This window comes from Bubalus kerabau, chromosome 2, assembly GCF_029407905.1.
Source record: "Bubalus kerabau isolate K-KA32 ecotype Philippines breed swamp buffalo chromosome 2, PCC_UOA_SB_1v2, whole genome shotgun sequence".
In the NCBI taxonomy this organism is placed as follows: Eukaryota; Metazoa; Chordata; class Mammalia; order Artiodactyla; family Bovidae; genus Bubalus; species Bubalus kerabau.
Genome location: NC_073625.1, coordinates 88,402,052 through 88,421,455, shown reverse-complemented (window position 1 = coordinate 88,421,455; position 19,404 = coordinate 88,402,052). Strand labels below are relative to the sequence as shown.

Sequence of the window (19,404 nt, the reverse complement as noted above, 5' to 3'; positions counted from 1 at the left end):
TAACTATTTCTTTTTCATCTACCATCAAACTCTAAATACATCATTAACCCCAAATTCCTTTGGATTAAGTCCTTGAACACTTCTGAAATACAGTTATACAAAGTTACACATCCATGCTGAGTTATTTACCACCTGTAGTGATAATCTGCAGTGCGCCAGGGTTTTATTTGCAGGTTATTCAGAGAGGAGCTATGAAGAGTGATTTTTAAATCCAGGTTGGAAGTATAAACAAAAGGTATGTGTGCCTGTAGCCTGAAGAGGAGACTGCAGTTTGTGAGGTGATGTTTGGAGAATCAGAAGAGAGGGTAGTAGAGAGGATATCTTTCATTTTAGAAATACTGAGGCACAAAACACAGGTGCTTGTAGTACTTTTATACATGAAATCCCTTCTCCTGTATGTGCATCATGTGTAAACGTAAAGTCTGTATACTGCTGACTATTCGTCTCTGGTGTCCAATGAGTATGACTCCAATTCTTCTAATATCACTGTGAGAGATTGAGAGACAGAGAGAATATGAACATTTAGATCTGGTAAGTATGGCAGAGAGGAAAGACACATTTAGATAAGGGAAACGAACACATGTCATATTTGCCACAAATTTCATATCTGGTAAAATGAGTGTTGAAGCAGAGATACAAATGGACAATAGGAATTTGTTACTTTATTCTTTACACTGGTGCCAGAGAATGGGTCAAGTCAACCTCAAGTTTAAAGATACAAAGAATTCAGGTACCGATGTCATGTTCAGACATTTCACAAGCCCAGGGGTTTTATGTAATTATATAAATTTTTAACAGTATTAGCAAAATAGTCAGCATGCAGGATAGAAAATATAATGTGAACTCCATTTGAATTGCCATGGTCTTGGTCTTTCAATAATCTGAAAAAATGCCATTGTGTTATGTTGAATAGTATGAAACTGCTATTACTATTAATATTTTAAAACAATAGCAATTTCACATGGTCAACCTACTAGTCTTAGTTATCTGTCTTTTAAACATATGTTGAGTATTTTCACTGCACTCAGGAAATGATAGTCTTTGAGAAAGTGGAAAAATGCCAGTCCATTGTAATATAGAGGCAAAACTCTGAGAAAACATAATATTATATTATTACAATTATAATATTTGATGAAAGTAATAGTAATTGATTTAGTGTACATGAATCATAAATAATTTGCTGAGGTAAAACTATATTGATGCAAAGTCTATGATGTGAATAAGGGTAATATGCATTTTAGACAACATTTAAAATCTTTAAATAATTATTTGAATTAAATATATTCTTTCAAAGGAAAATAGTTAAAAGTGTAATGCCCAACTTTCACTAGAATGATTATCAGAAATGGTGAGGAAAAATGTGGAAATGCCATACTAGTGTCAGGAAACGTAGTTTAACTATGGTATTCTTGATATAGAAATAGTATTTGAATTTACAATCTCCTAAGTGGACAACAAAGGTCCATCTAGTCAAAGCTATGGTTTTTCCCGTGGTCTTAATGGATGTGAGAGTTGGACTGTGATGAAAGCTGAGCACCGAATAATTGATGCTTTTGAACTGTGGTGTTGGAGAAGACTCTTGAGAGTCCCTTGGACTTCAAGAAGGTCCAACCAGTCCATCCTAAAGGAGACCAGTCCTGGGTGTTCACTGGAAGGACTGATGCTGAGGCTGAAACTCCAATACTTTGGCCACCTCATGCAAAGAGTTGACTCATTAGAAAAGACCCTGATGCTGGGAGGGATTGGGGGCAGGAAGAGAAGGGAACGACAGAGGATGAGATGGCTGGATGGCATCACCAACTTGATGGACATGGGTTTGGGTGAACTCCGGGAGTTGGTGATGGACAGGGAGACCTGGCGTGCTGCAATTCATGGGGTCGCAAAGAGTCAGACACGACTGAGCGACTGAACTGAACTGAACTGAAGTGGACATCTGAATATAGTAACAAACCCAGCCCCACTTACTCAATGCTCATTCTTGAAATCAGGTCAAAAGTTGTAAACCCCGCTGCCATGAAGTTATTCTTATATTGCCCCATCTTTATAGAATCCAGCCAGTCACCGACTGTCACGAACAAAGGATATTCGGGAACTTCACCAGGGGAGTCTGGCATTCTATAAGGAAAAAAACAAACAAGCATGGAGACCATTTAAAAAGCAGATAAAGCAAAAAATACCCAACTTTATTTTTAATTTTTACAATATTCTTACATCAAATGTTTCATCCTCCATAGAACTAGATTTAAAAATGTTCCATCATATTCAAATCAGCCACTTTTATCTGGTCAGTTTCGCTTGTCAGTTTCTTCTGTCTTTTCCTACTTTTTGCCACTACTATGTCTTATACTTGAGGTGTCTTTAGAAAACCTGTATCTTGCTAAAATCTCTTTACTTTTTTCTCTTGCATGAAATTGTGCTTTCAAATTTGAAGAAAAGCCCTCCAAAAGCTAACTAGCCACAGGCTATTCACTTATACACTTTCTGACCTTCCATTGATTTCATGCCCTATTGCCTTTTTCACATTTACTATGAGAGCCCCTTTTCTTTTTAATGGTGAATTTATAGGTTAAGGCCTCATTTATTCTCAAACATTCAACAAGAATTTATTATTTATTAAAAAGTAATTTCTGTTATCACAGAGCTCAATTTCATGAGTAAGATTTACATATATCCAAGCATAGGGTAATACAGCCAAAAGCAAAGACATTAATAAAACACAAAACTAAAGAAAATCAATGAAATTTGGGGTTAGCAAGAAAAAAGAATCTGCCACTGATGGGTCTTATAGTAAATGATATGGAAATCTGTGGGGCTTCCCAGGTGGCACTAGTGGTAAAGAACCCGTCTGCCAATGCAGGAGTCTTAAGAGACTAAGGTTCAATCCCTGAGTTGGGAAGATCCCTTACAAAAGGGCATGGCAACCCACTTCAGTATTCTTGCCTGGAGAATCCCATGGACAGAGGAACCTGGTGGGCTACAATCCATAGGGTCCAAAGAGTTGGACATGACTCAAGCGACTTAGTTCACATGCATGGAAATCTGTATTTCTGTTCCTAAGATCTGATGCAAAGGGTATTTCAGTTGGGGATATTTTTGAAGTTTTAATATAAAAATAATATGAAAGTGTTATTTTGAAAAGGCTAGTGAATGTGTGTATATATAGATACATATGTCTATATACACAAAAGTAGTTTTATATAAGCTAAAGTCAGATAGAATAAAAGCAGAAATAACCTTAGAAATTATAGTAAAAATAACTCAGAATTGTATATTTAAGACATTCTAATAATAAACTATATTGTTCACCTTACTGAAATATCTGAAAAATAATATTAAAAACATCTTGTATGGTGTTAAAAATAACTGATATGAATGCTTTTATAATAATAACAATAAATGTGCTTTAACATCCCTTTAGATAATAAGTATATTATTTTGAAAATTATTAGGCCTAGAGTTTATATCAAATGGTAAAGCAGTAATATTTTTTTATGTTTGGTGTTTGAGTCAATCAGTATTTTCTAAGTAATAAAAAATTTCCCACCACAAGTAAATTACTGAATTATTTTTATATTGAATATTGAAGGATAATCCAATTCTCATTTACTTTGCTTTTAATTTTTTATAAAGTTTAAAGGATAACAGAATCCACAGAGACTTAACTAGAGCCATTTTAAAATATTTATATTGTGAATATTTTATCATAATAGTTTTCAAATATTATTCATATTTGAACTATTTCATCTTAAAATACAAATCAATAACACAGGAGCACATATGATAAAACCATATGAATAAGAATTCCTCCACTAAAGCAAAATGGCATATGCAAGTTATATAAGCCTAAAATTGATTTATGCTGAGGTTTGACAGAAAACAACAAAATTCTGTTAAGTAATTATCCTTCAATTAAAAATAAATTAATTAAAAAACTATATGAGAGTTAGAATTAAATTCTAAGGTCAATATATAAGGTGAAAATGGAAACTCTTGAACAACCAAAATTACTCTTTAAATCCTTTAAAAAGGCAAAAAGGCAAAGCAGTCGCTCAGTCGTGTCCGACTCTTTGCGACCCCGTGGACTGTAGCCTACCGGGTTCCTCCATCCATGGGATTCTCCAGGCAAGAGTACTGGAGTGGGTTGCCATTTCCTTCTCCAGGAGATCTTCCCAACCCAGGGATCGAACCTGGGCCTCCCGCATTGCAGGCAGACGCTAAATTACCCTTAAATCACCAGAACCTGGATCTTTAAGGAGCACAAAAGCCAGAGGTGTAATACATTGTCAAACAACTTGTACACTGTATGACTCCTGAAGACCCTGAAAGTTGCCCCTTGGAATTATTTCAGACAAAGTTCCTACTAAAGACCTAAAATTCACTTCTGATTTTTCTTTGATTTTATATTGACTTCTGTATTTCTGAACCGGATTCTAGCTGAAGGTGGGCATGGGGTGAAGAAGGATGACAGGGAATTTCAGGGATTATTGCTCTTTCTACATAACTAAAATCTGCATAAACTAAAGGCACTTGTGATTGTGATTGTCCAGTGTTATCATCCCTTTGGAGTCTGGTGACACTTCATAGTGACTCCTTTTTACCACTACTTAATTCTGTTACCATATTTCCCATTTTGGAGGCTGTTAAGTCACATTTTATTTTCCTGTACTAAAAATGGCAATGCTATTTGATTATGGACTGTTACATTCTAATTAATGTCAGAATGATTCAAGACAAAGTTTAGTTATGTTCAAAAGTTGAAAGATTTCATGGCATCTACCAACAGGCACTTTAACTGTCGCTATATTTCTTAGTTTCCTAGAGGTGTTTATATTAATAGGAATTATCAAATAAAAGTTTACATATAATTAAGAATAAAGCTATCCATGGCAAATAGAGTTAAACAGGGTTTCAAATTGTGGCATTTCTTTGTTTTTAGTATCCTAATGTGCAGTATGGATCCAGAAGAGGATTCAGAATAGCTTTTGCACTATTTTCCTATATTTTCTGATCAGTTTCCTATGGAACATATTTCAGAGAATAGTGCTGTAGTAAGTTCACTGACTGAGTTTAATATCAAAATGACCAGGGTACACCTATTGCTAATTGTCATAAATAAAAACACGTACATTAGAAATCTGAATGTTCTATTTTATTTTTTTAAATTTTTTTATTTTTTGAATCTTCTATTTTAAAACACTGTGGCTCTCATGTCTTTTAATTACTCATCTTAGACATCTGTTGAAACTGAACAAAATTAAAAGCATGTGTTCAGGTGTTTCCATTCACACTCCTATGTACCATTCTTGATGCACAGACATAGTCAGATGATTTCCACTTCTCTCTCCCGAGAGAACTCGAGTTTTCACAATTCATATAATTGGTGAGTGGAAATATTATTTGCTAATTTTATGTCCTTAAAGGACATAAAATATAGAAAGGTCATAGAAGGACATTCTGTACACCAAATGACTTAAATGGCCAATTTGTCTGTTGAAAAGCAGCCACTGTTTGCTCTTAGACTGTTTCAATACTGTAATTCCTGTTCCCTCCACACATCTTTAGTAACCCAGTTACTCTTTGGCCTTTATACAACTGCACTGGCAGTTGATTTAGTAAGGTCAAGGTCCCCGCATTGTTCACAGCCACTGTGCAATAACTTTTCTTTCACCTTATCTTATAATGATGTTGAAAAAATGCTGTTATTTTCTGGCTTTGAGGGCTGGGTACCATCACCCTCACATGAATTCTCTGGAATATTACCTAATAAACAATAAATGCCCTTTCTTATCAACCATGTACAATGATAAATTCAGTCTGCTATTTGCTGAGCATGTAGAAATTTCTGCTATTTGGTGATTAGTGGGAGCTGTCCACCTGAGAAATGTCTTTACAGCAAAACCTGCAGCTACATAAAAAAAGTACATATTGTAGAACAGAAGGTCAAAGGTCTACTACTTTCTTCAGAAAAATGAGGAGGGAGCAGAATTAGAGGAAATTCTACCAGGTATAAATTATGGTCAATTTAGATCAGAGAAAGGACTGGCGTATAGCTAGAAGAGGTAATGGTATAGTTTAAGGTACAATAAACATATTCTCAGTACATCTAAATATGTAAAAATTAATAGCACTGATAGAGCTGAAAAGTTTTTACTCTAACAAGCCCTTTGAGTTTGTAATAGTACTGGTATTTTAATTTAGAAAGTTCTTAGGTTATCAATAGGTATCAAACTACCATTAAAAAGCAGAGAGGTTTTTCTCTTCAAACCTTTTCCATATTTTATATTCATCATGTAAATATAAAAGTAAAAAATCCATGGTTCAAGGAAAGTTATACTTTGAGAAACACTATTCCAAGGCAGGATCTTATTTTAATATGAAACTACCACATTCTTAAAGGCTTTTCTCCCTTTACCACTCTAACAAAACTTCTTTCTTTCTAGTTTTTACCTTTATGTATTAGCAGAGGTCTACAGTTAGTGTTCATTCTATTTGTATTGCTGTATTTCATATGTTGATGAATATTTTCCATGTTTCAATGGTCTTCATAGCTCATTTTCAAGTGAGTATATAATATTCTATGTTTCAATGGTTAATAATTTGTTAATTCCCTGAGTTAGACTCTTAAATTGCTATCAATCTTATTAAATTTATTAGAGTTGATTATGTAATTATAGAGCATGTATCTTTATGCTTCAGTTGAATTATTTCCTTGGGAAAAGCCCCATAAGATGGAATAATTTTAAGAGTCAGTTAAAACTCCCTGAGGGCAGGAATCATATCTCATATCTCTTTCTATTTTCTATAAGCCTTAGCATGATGCTGAAAGTACTAAAAGAATTCATTAAATAAGTGATGATTAAGATTTGAATATCCTCTGCAGAAAGGTTTGGCTCATGACCTAATGTAATGTATAATGAAGAATCTATTTTCATTTAACTCATTAAATGGAATAGTAAGAATCTATTGCTAAAATGGTCATCCTATTAATGAATATGCTGTTTATATAGATTACTCCTTGTATCGCAAAAATATTTGTTTATGTCTGTCTTTATAGGTTTCAACCCTGAATATTCACTGGAAAGACTGATGCTGAAGCTGAAGCTCCAATACATTGGCCTCTTGATGTGAAGAGCCAACTCACTGGAAAAGTCTCTTATTCTGGGAAGGATTGAAGGCAGGAGGAGAAGGGGATGACAGAGGATGAGATGGTTGGATGGCATCACTAACTCAATGGACATGGGTTTGAGAAAACTCTGGGAGACAGTGAAGGACAGGGAAGCCTGGCATGCTGCATTCCATGGGGTTGCAAAGAGTCGGACACAACTTATCAACTAAACAACAATAGATTTCAATAGAGTGAAGGATAGGAAATTAAAGGCAAGTGAGACAGCAAAGGGTTAGGGGACCTAGGATCACAACATTTACTTTATTCAGTATCACTATTTTTACATGAGTTTCTCATCTCATGACCAAGAGACTACACTTCACATTATTTAGTGAATCCATAAAACAATCTGGCTTCCCTCATACTCAGTTGGTAAAGAATCTGCCTGCAATACAGGAGACTCAGATTAGATTCCAGGGTTGGGAAGGTCCCCTGGAGAAGGAAATGGCAATGACTCCAGGATTCTTGCCTGGAGAATCTTATGGACAGAGGCAGGCTACTGTCCATGGGGTCGCAAGAGTCAGACACAAGTTAGAGACTAAACCACCACCACATAAAGCAATCTACTACACACACTACCTACCTATCTTTTGAAGGAAGAATTTATCTAATTAGATAAAAAAGGAAAACACTGCCCTCCCTATAATTAGGCCTGTCAACTTGAAAACAAGTTCAATTAATGAAAACTTTTGATATTCTTTAAAAATTTTAGAGTGTGATTTTGCACAAGATGTTATAAAAATCCTAAGTGCATAGAACCATGCCATAAATCTTGTGACTATTGCATGCTTGGGAGCAATATCTCTTTGTTCCAAATAATCTGACTCTCCACAGTACTAAACTGGGAGCATGATTTTTTTGTCAGCCTTTTATTTTCAGTAAGTCATCAGGTTTTTTTATTGACGTTATTTAATTCTCATAATAAGGCTAATAACTGGTAAAAAGTATGAAGGAATGAAATTCAAAGCAAATTTGCAAATTATGTTGTTGTTCAGTTTAATATTAGAGATATGTTTGAATATTAGGAAGGATAGATACAGGGTAGAAATAATATTGTTTAAATATTTCCCACATTCTGAGTAGAGTTCTTAGCATATGGTCACTACACTCTGAGTAACATCACTGGACCTCAAGGAAAGTCCATTTTTTGTATGTAAATAATTCCCCGATGGCTCAGTGGGTTAAAGAATTGGTGTGCAATGCAGGAGACACAGGAGACTCGGGTTCGATTCCTGGGTGGGGAAGATCCTTTGGCGAAGGAAATGGCCACCCACTCCAGTATTCTTGCCTGGAAAATCCCGTGGACAGAGGAGCCTGGCAGGCTACATTCCATGGGGTCGCAAAGAGTTAGACTTGACTGAACAACTAAGTACACACAGAGGGACAGAAATAGATTTCATTTCATATGTCAACAACAGTTCATTGCCAGTGGTAATCAAAATGTGGTCTTAAAAAGGATACAGAGGCAGCATCTGGGCTCTGTGAGAAAGTAATGTTTGCCATAACAAGGAAAAGAAGCAGAGCAGATATTTGCCAACACTGGAAAAATTCAATCTACAAAATTGCCTGAGGATGTAATTCTGGAACTATGTTGCTGCTACATTTTCGTCATTTCTGTATTTTGTTGTAGTTACTATTTTCTTTTTTCAAGTAATGTTCTTCAAGTGGCTGAGCACTGCAAGAGGACGTTGAAGGAATATATAGACAATATGCTTCCTTTTATTTCCATGAATGAGGGCATATTTATGTTCTATATCCTTGTATTTTCTTAGCAGAACATAAAATAACGGGTTGTACACTGCTACAAATTCTTTTTGGAACTTTTATACACTTCACCTATGAAGTCTGAGAAGTCCAGATAAAATTTATCTGGAGATGCAAAAATGTATCTGTTTTCCAATAATCATATTTCTGAAACTGAAGTACTGGAAATAATCTTACAATTTTGGATGACTGTATACTCTGTAGTGGAAAGAACAGGCTTTGCAGTTGGTAGCTCTCACTCAAATTCCTGACTCAATAATTACCTGCTGTGTGTTGTTGTTGTTCAGTCACTCAGTTGTGTTTGACTCTTTGCAACTCCATGGACTGCAGCATGCCAGGCTTTCCTATCACCAACTCCCGGAGCTTGCTCAAACTCATCTCCAATGGGTCCATGATGCCATCCAACCATCTCATCCTCTGTCATCCCCTTCTCCTCCTGCCTTCAATCGTTCCCAGCATCAGGGTCTTTTCCAATGAGTCAGCTCTTTGCATCAGGTGGCCAAGCCACTGGAGCTTCAGCTTCAGCATCAGTCCTTCCAGTGAATATTCAGGGTTGATTTCCTTTCAGATTGACTGGTTTAATCTCCTGGCAGTCCGAGAGACTCTCAAGAGCCTTCTCCCACATCACAGTTCAAAAGCATCAATTCTTTGGCACTCAGCCTTCTTTATGGTCCAACTCTTGCATCCATTTATGACTACTGGAAAAACCATAGCTCTGACTATATGGACCTTTGTTGGCAAAGTAATGTCTCTGCTCTGCTTTTCAATATGCTGTCTAGGTTTTTCATAGCTTTTCTTCCAAGGAGCAAGCATCTTTTAAATTCATGCCTGCAGTCACCATGTCAGTGATTTTGGAGCCCAAGAAAATAAAGTCTGTCACTGTTTTCATTGTTTCCCCAGCTATTTGTCCTGATCTTAGTTTTTTGAATGTTGAGTTTTTTTTTGTTTTTTGTTTTTTTTTTTTGAATGTTGAGTTTTAAGGCAGCTTTTTCACTCTCCTCTTTCACTTCATCAAGAGGCTCTTAGTTCCTCTTCGCTTTCTGCCATAAGGGTGGTGTCATCTGCATATCTGAGGTTATTGATATTTCTCCTGGCAAGCTTTATTCCAGCTTGTGCTTCATCCAGCCCAGCATTTTGCATGATGTACTCTGCATATAGGCTAAATAAGCAGGGTGACAATATATAGCCTTGACATACTCCTTTCCTGATTTGGAACCAGTCTGTTGTTCCATGTCCAGTTCTAACTGTTGTTTCTTGACCTGCATACAGGTTTCTCAGGAGGCAGGTTAGATGGTCTGGTATTCCTATCTCTTTAAGAATTTTCCACAGTTTTTTTTAATCCACACAGTCAAAGGCTTTGGTGTAGTCAATGAAGCACTGACTTCTTATTTCAATTCCAGAAATGAGAATTTCTGGAATTCTCTTGCTTTTACTATGATCCAACAGATGCTGGTAATTTGATCTCTGGTTCCTCTGCCTTTTCTAAATCCAGCTTGAAGATCTGGAAATTCTCGGTTCACGTACTGTTGAAGCCTAGCTTGTAGAATTTTGAGCACTACTTTGCTAGCGTGTGAAATGAATGCAATTGTGCAGTGGTTTAAACATTCTTTGGCATTGCCTTTCTTTGGGACTGGAATGAAAACTGACCTTTTCCAGTCCTATAGCCACTGCTGAGTTTTCCAAATTTGCTGCGTACCCTTGGGAAATTTAGCCTCTTTTGAGTCTCTGATTTCTCACATGAAAGATGGAGATAAAAACAGGATTAAATGACATGACAGATAAACATGCCTAGTATAACGACTGGTTCATAGTAGGTTCTCAACAAGCAGCAGTAATAATTACTGTTGATAATGATGATGATAATTTCTATCAGTATTAGTATTGATATTAGCATCAGTATTATTATCATATTGTGGCAACAGTTCATGTGAGTTGAATTTAGATTTTCTAATGGGTAGAAGTTTCACATTTCCTGATTAATACTTGATAGTCTGTCTTTCATCCACAAAGCTTTGCTTATCACTCAATTGCATTGGTTTTGGCCAGCCTGTGATTTCTCTGTCATGAAAAACAACATTATAAGTACTAGTTATAAAAATTAAACAGAATAAGTTGTCCATTACTTGGTTTATAAACAATTTAACAAGTGGAAATTATGGACAGCCTAGGCAGCACTTAGCAAGATGTTTTAAAAAATGAATGGAAGCATTTATATAAAATTGTTGAAAGTTATTGCCCTCAGAAGACAGCATTATAGGTGCTTTATTAATCGGATGGAAGGAGGTAGTACCATTTAGCCTTATAATGTTTACTTGAAGTTCTCTAAAGCAGATGATATTGATTTGAGCTTTTCCCTACCTTCATCGTTCATACATCACTAGAAATCAAGTGCTTGAAAGTTCAACAGTTGACTTTTATGTACCGAGGCAAGTGGTGGTTCCAGTTCCTAAGAACTTAAATATTATTAAATCCTTAACTATGGCCCAGCAGGTAATGAGAATATTCCTTTCTGCCTTGGCTTGGGTGGAATATGATTTCTGTCATGGACTGGTCCATCTGGTCAAATGCTGCCTTATTCTGAATGCTACCTTATAGCTGATGCTTTCAAGGAGCCCATAATCTGTAAAATTATCAGTGACATTCTGGTGATCTGGAGCAGGGACTGGAAAAAAGTGCTATTTTCCTATTGCACTGCAGCATTGTCCAAAATGGCACTGGCCAGCTTGGTAGGTTCTGGTGTCTAGAGGAAACAGGGCTAGGGCTTGAAGAGGTTGGAGAGTGAGTGTGTAGGACAATGTGGGTGGTGTGAGTGAGAACCACTTTGTACTATTGAACTATTGGGCCCCAGATGTAATTCTGGATCCCATGGTAATATGCTTGCTTGGGGTTGTGAGTAACTTTAAGATTGATCCTGAGGGTCAGGGGAAAGGGAATAGGGGTGTTTCAAGGGGCCTGGCCAGGCACTGCTCCTATTGCCATTCTCTATGGAGCCTTGGCCTCAAGCTGGGTCTTTCTCCCAGGGGCTGGGGATCATGTGAAAGCTACAGATACTTTGAAAAGAAGTTATAAGGTATCATTGTACTGTGAATGAAAGTGAAGCTACCTTGAAATTCATTCATGAGAGGATGACTGCTTATATTACTAAGGGACTTTTTCAAATTATTTTTTACAATCAATTGGATTTAAGTCTATACTTATAATATCACTGCTGCTGCTGCTGCTGCTAAGTCGCTTCAGTCGTGTCCGACTCTGTGCGACCCCAGAGACGGCAGCCCATCAGGCTCCCCCGTCCCTGGGATTCTCCAGGCAAGAACACTAGAGTGGGTTGCCATTTCCTTCTCCAATGCATGAAAGTGAAAAGTGGAAGTGAAGTTGCTCAGTCGTGTCTGACTCCTAGCGACCCCATGGACTGCAGCCTAATCTATATATCCATATACTTTCTTGAGTAGGAGAGAAAGCAAGAAGACTGGGGATTTCACAGAGCTCTGAATACTCCCTGGGGGTGTGTCAGGCACAAAAAAGTCAGCATTATTTGGAGTGGCTGTTTCAAATAATAAAAGCCTTCTCTGACCAATGATTTTTTCTATTGGGTATACTGTCTTTTGAAAGAAAAATTAATGTTTATGAAATTTCCAGTATCCCTCATATAAAATTATTAAGCTGTGGGTTTCAGCCTTCCTCCTCCCTTTTCATCACCTTAATTTTTTCCCCTATTACTACACTGTCAAGAGAACAGATAAAAGCTTCTTGGGTGAATTCTTGAGAAAAAAAGCAATTAGAGTGGAATAAAAACCATGGGGGCGTAGTGGGTGAGAGAGTTATGTCAGTGCAGGAATGTGAGAGACACTTGGAAGGAGGGGGATCATAGAGAAAGAGGTATAGGAGAGTTTAATAGGAGCTGTTGTGGATTATACTCTTAGACGCTTTCACCTTTGAGAGGTACATGGGAGGACAGACTGCAATTCTATGCTCTATCACATCGCCTTAGCCCAACATCACTCGGCGAAGGGAGACTAGGCTTTGGAATTTTTGGGGTGGAGGGGCAATGTCATGGCTTTGTAAGCATAAAACAAACCAGGCATCCTGTTGCTAACACTGCCTTTCTTCAACCTACCACATCTCTTTTCCCCAGGCAGTCTCAGTGCTCTAGGATCAGGGTGGGTGGATGGCACTGGGAGTGAGGGGGTAGAAATTGGTAACTCACTCAGGCTGCTTTGAAAACAAGAATGCTGATAAAGGTTCAGGCATGATACCTGTATAACTCTGGTTCCTTTTGTTTCCCAACAAAAGTACACTGAGAGCAAAGTCTGTAGCATATATATCTTTGTCAGAAACAAGGAGAGCAAATCAGTCAGAAAGACTTCCAATTGGATCCCCAAAGATTAGAGTTTAGAACTCAATTAAAACTGCTAACTTTCTATAAAGCCCAGCTCCTGGCCCGCCTGTGATGGGCCATCACGGAGCCTGCCTTTTTCCGGCCTTACTGCACAAAGCCCGTTAAACCACAATGCCTAACCCTCAGATACCAGCCCTCATATGGACTTTACCTCTGGATCATTTGTACTTTTTGGTATCTTCTCATCTTAGATTCTTTATCATTATTTTCCAAATATTATGAACATTTATTATCTTGGAAAAGCAGGGAAGAATTCGTTTTCTCAGTCTGCTTTTCTTCAAAAAGAAGGCTCTTACCTGCCTGCTTCTACAGTCATAGAACAGTCAGAGAGTTCCGCTGGCGGGCACTGGCTGTGGAGTCCATTCACCCTGTAGCGCAAGATGCCCAGATTAAATCATTTCAGACTCAATCCACATCCTAGCAGCGCTTTCTCCCCAACATTAAAGCACACTTGTCTCTTCAATAAAACATATAAAAACAAAGCCCATGAAACACTTTCTCCAACTACTTCTCTTTCTCTTCAGAGACAGATTTTCTGAGAAACCAGTACTGGACGTGGTACTTTGTATTGCTCGTCTCTCTGACCTCACGTTCATTCCTACCCCATCGTGTCTGTCTTACACAATGTTACTGAAAATGCACTTGGAAAGGCCACCCGTGCATTCCTAAGTGCATAGTTGTTAAATCCAATGGACACACTTCGTTTTTATCTTACTGGTGCTTTGTGGAGCCTGGGACACTAAACTCCTTGGAACTGTTTCCCTTTCTGGCTTCTACGGATACTGCTCTTTCCTACTTTCCTCATTACCTGTCTGATTGTTTTTTCTCTGTCTCCTTTGTATACTTTTCTCCAGGTCAGTTCTTAACTCTTGGTGTTCCAGAGGGTGACATTCTTCCTGTTTCTTTGCCCTGACCTTTCCTAGTTGGGCTTGCTGCAAACATTTGACAGCCCCTGCTTCCAGTCTTGTTCCTTGTTTTACACTTTCAGTTTAAATCAGCCCTGGAGTGATGTTTCAGAAATGCAAATGTGATCAGGCTGTTCTCTTGCTTAAAATCCTTCAAGGGCTGCCCATTGCTTTTATGATAAAATCCAAAGTGGCACCCCCACCCTACCCTCACCACTCCAGCTTCCTATGCTGGACTGCTTGAGGGAAGACGGCTAGAGTAATAGTTTAATCTCTAGCTATTTCATGCTTGGCTTCACTTTACTGAGGCTGCCAATTAATGATTTAGAGGTGAACTCTTCTGCGCTCTGCTGTGAACTGAGGCTTGTTTTGAGGAGTCCTTGAAGAGCCTTTGGCCTCATTGTCACTCAAACTGGCATTGACTTGAACTTCTGACCTAAAGCTGAACATCTGCATAGCCCATTGGCCATCTCCTGAGTCAGGAAAGTAAGCTTTGAACGTGCTTTGGTTATGTTTAAGTCCAATTTGGTCTAAATTCAGAAATGTATTTTCAACTTGATAGTGTTTTAAATGTAGTACATTCAGACATAGATGGTAGTGTGTTTTTTTTTTTTCCCTTCTACTCGCCCTCTTATAATTGCTTTTCAGAGAGAAGTGAGTAGATCTTCTCAACTCTACTGACTTTTATAAAATGGGAGATGAACTCTTTCATTTTCTTGTCTTGTCATCTGTCTTTTTCTGGTTTTAGCAATGGAAAGTAACAACAGCTGGATGTGATCATATCAGCAGGAAACATCCTTGCTCCTGACTGATTCACAAATTGCCCCTGTCTTGCTTGCCATTTCAAATAGAGGGACAGAATACTGAATGGACATGAAAATTAAAGAGGCTGCACACACACACACACACACATGCACACACACATTCTACTTATAAGGAAAAATCAGTAAATCAAGAAAGGAATTATAAATACTATAGACCCACACAGGAAAAAATATTGAAAAAGGGATTCATAAAGATTAGATATGGAGAAACAGAAAGCGGGAAACTGCTTTCTTGTGGAAAAAAATCATTTAAAAATGTTAATAAATTGCCTTTTCAGCTGATAAATATGGCTTACATAAAATATCCTAAAAAGTAGACAACCAAGACAGTTATCAAGGCAAACTTTCTCCTCTTTACCTGTTAGTCTTGTCTGCAGCCTGAAAGAAATCATGATTGTCAAGGGGAAAAATCAACATTATGCGTCTTACACAAGGATGTCCTCTACCAGGGTGTGAAGGGCACTGGGATTGCGGATCAGTTTGTCAAGGAAGCTGACAATGTCAGTGAATTTTGGTCTGTGATTTCTCTCCTTCTGCCAGCAGTGGAGCATCAGCTGGTGTAGAGAGGCCGGACAGCCCATGGGAGCTGGTAGTCTGTAACCTTCTTCAATGGACAGGATGACCTAAATGCAAACATACACAGTTATCTCTTACTTCTGGGGACAAACAATACATACACTAAGTTATAATTCCTTTCATACAGGAAGTGGAAACCAAAACATTGGTAAGCATGAAAACTACTTGTGAGTGCATGTAGTCTAGACAAGGATAAATACAAAAATTGTGATCAAGAACTACAAGTATCTTCATAGCATCTGCTGACTCCTCTTGAGAGGAAAAATATGTTTTTTAAACTTGTGATATAGAGATGAGAGGTTAAATTTCATCACAATGTCCAGAAATAGTTTTTGTGTGATTTAGCTGGAATGTCTCAAAACCCAATTAGGACATCAGAAAGTCAGCCTAATATGGATGCATTTAGTAAAAACCATATGTGACAAATGTTATAAGTAAAATTGTACTTCTGCTAAATTCCTGAATCACTTTTTATTCTTTTATAATAATGTCAGTGCATATTCTTTTTGCAGCCATCCTTCCTTCTTTCTTCTTTATTTGCCATTTAATTCCTCTTCACTTACTTCTGGCTTTCCCCTAGTCTCACACTGACATGATTATGAAGTCCTTCCAGAATTTCTAAGGTAATTTAATCTTCAAAATGCTATCAGTGTTCAGTTTAAGACCACAGAGAAACAGGACATTTAGCCTGAGTATCCTCTGGGCTAGCACTGTCTAACAGAACTTTCCATGATGACAGAAATACTCCCTCTGTTCAGTGTGATAGCAAGTGGTCATGTGGCTGTTGAGCACTTGAAATGTGGCTAGTAAGACTGAGGAGCTGAATTTTACTTCCAGTTAATTTTAATTAATTGACCTTACATTTTAAATAGCCACAGGGGCAAGTGGTTACTATATAGGACAATGCAGCTCTAGGGAAAGGAATCTCTGTAAGAAGCCAAAGTTAAGAGTAACAACAAGACGACAGTAATTTTATTTTATTTTTTTCGTACTTAAGAAATCACATCAAGATAAGGTAAGATATTTACTATTTATCTTTTTAATATATAACCCACTGGAATTTCCTAATCATGCAGTAAAATTGACCTGGAATTTATGTAGTTTATTTTTAAATGAAGAGTTCAAAATTATTCATGTAACTATTCTTACATTATCTCTGGGGGAAAGACAAAAGAAAGGGTTTATTTTCTGTATTTTTGACATGGGAAAATTGAGGGACAGCCTGATATTTACAGAGAAGCAATCTCATCTCTTCCCCATGCCAACAACAAAAATACAAAAATGCAAATGTAAATATTGTTATCAGTGCTCTCTTTATTGTAGCACCCTCTATGCATTTTCACTTTCTATAATTAAAAAAAACTCATTTTCTTTTTTATGTGACACCGTTTGACATGACTCTAAGATATCAATAATTTATGCTAGAAGTAGTCTGTAAAAAGAAGCAATAATAGGCTGCAGGAACCTCCTCTTAATTGTTAAGCTTAGCTTTTTAGTAATAGGTAATTTTTCATAATCCCATCAGTGTCTGTGACCAGAACACTTTAACCTATCAGAATACTAGCTTTTTTTCCTGTTCATTGTATATCTATTATTAAATATGATGCTTTTTCTAACCTGTTTTCTGACTATTTTTGCTACTGACTAGGCCTGAATTTTAACACATTTTGCAACACATTTTAGTAAAACAGGATATGTATAAAAATGCTTATAGTGCATCAAAACTACTGTGGATAGCTTTAGAAAGTAACTAAGAAAAATAGGATAGAATTCCATTATAGAAAGACTTTAAATTCCCACCCTAAGAGACCTCTCTATGCAATTTCAGAGTTACCTAATTATAAGTGCATAGAATAGATGACAAGTGAAGTTATAGTCTGAGAAAAAAATTAGCTGCCTTTATTAAGTATCATGTGCTAAATGCTTTGCATGTTTTTTTTTTCATTTACTGCTTAAAATAACTCAATATGGTAGTTATTATTATCCTTATTCTTAAATGAGGAAATTTAGACTCAGATAAGTTAGGAAACTTGCCTAAATTCACACAGCATAGGCAGCAGAGCTGAAATCTGAACTTAGTTCCTTATAGCTTCCAAACTTGTCCTCTGGCTAGTCTGCAGGAATGCTTTTCAATTCTCATGAAAATGTCTTCCTCTCCTGTTTTATATCAATTGTTTTATATCAATTTTAGGAGTGATGATTACCATTTTATCTTTTGTTGTATATCTGCTAACTGGACTTCAAATCCAATCCTAAGTTTTGTAATAAGGATAAATCAAAAACATATTTACTTCATAGTTTGCAAAATGTAACCTCTGGCTGAACAGAGTCATTTCTGACTGCTTCTGAGTCCTGTACACATTTCTATTATTGCATCTATTACACTGTATTATAATTTTTCACCTGCTTCCTCTCAGGTGAAATATACTTGAAAGCAGGAATTTCATGTCTATATTTTGTATATTTATCCCTATTTATGGTATCTGATGCATTAATTAATGTTATTGACCAAAACAAAAGCTATTCGAGGCAATTTTGGGGTTTGTCTTGATATAGGAGCAGACTCGTAGAAAATCTGGAGTTTCAACTACCCAAGAGGGAGTCAAAGCAGAAGCAAGTCAGCATTTGAAGTGCCTCAGAAAGAAATATTCATAAAAAATTGGGACATCAAGCATTATTGTTCAAAATGATCTCCTGATTTCTCTCTGGTTTGGCTGGACAATGAGCCAAGTGAGATTGGGCCATGTTCTTCTCTAAGACGAAGGCACTGGACCCAAAGTCAGATTCCTGTAAAGACTGGTGGCTTTTTCCTCCTGTCCATAAGGTTTACTGTTTCCCATGACCCAGACATCCTTAGCTGCTGGAGACCTGACTTTTCCAGACAACTCCTGTAAACAGTTGACACCCAAATCCAGATTGCTTGGTGCCAAGCAAGCTGTCTATTCTCTTTTGACAAAGTTGTTCTCATGAGTATCCTGTAGGAAGAGACAGTGACAAGAAAGTGGGGTCCTTCATCTGGAACCTTTATCCACAATGTGTTCAGCAAGTGTCTAGTCCCACCATGCCTTTCCGTGGGGATACTGGGAGACTTGGGGACTCATGACATTTCTCCTTGCTGACCTCTAGGTTTAAAGTTTTCCCTGTTCTTTAACTTGTGACTTTGTGAAATTTGTCCTGAGCCCTGGTTCATGACAGATATCAATCATGAAGGTCCCACCTTAGAGGAAATGCTAATAACAACAACAGTGACAATAATAATTACTAACAATTATTGAGAGCTCTTGACTACTTCCAGGTGCTATTTCTAAGTGATTTACATGTGTCAACTCTTTTAATCCTCACAGTAATATTATGTGGTAGGTACTATTTTTATCCCCACTTTACAGACAAGGAAAGTAAACATAGAGAACTTCAACTGGCAAACACTACACACACTTAAAAGTTTTGAATTAGAAGGGAGCTAGAGAAGAAACTTGAGCAATATGATTCAAAAAATGGTTAAAAGATACAACATATTTCTAATGGATTTTTTATTTATCCAAAGAGATAAATATTCATCATTTAAAATGTACTATTAACATACCATGTATAAGGGATAGCATAATGAGTAAGAAACATTTCTGTCTTTAGGAAATATATAATCTAATGAAGGTGACCAAGGAGCTAGAGAAGAAACTTGAGCAATAGGATTCAAAAAATGGTTAAAAGATACAACATATTTCTAATGGATTTTTTATTTATCCAAAGAGATAAATATTCATCATTTAAAATGTA

General features: G+C 37.0%; 1 protein-coding gene across 1 annotated transcript in view; it reads right to left on the bottom strand.

Moving 5' to 3' along the window:
- Positions 1-371: 371 nt before the first annotated feature.
- The window catches only part of EPHA6 (EPH receptor A6), a 1,024,550-nt gene continuing 1,005,517 nt past the window's right edge, over positions 372-19,404 (bottom strand). The window contains exons 16-18 of the mRNA XM_055567870.1: positions 15,484-15,677; positions 1,966-2,115; positions 372-486 (exon numbers count right to left, since the gene is read on the bottom strand). Coding sequence (XP_055423845.1) covers positions 372-486; positions 1,966-2,115; positions 15,484-15,677 — 459 coding nt within the window. The remainder of the gene's footprint in view (positions 487-1,965; positions 2,116-15,483; positions 15,678-19,404) is intronic.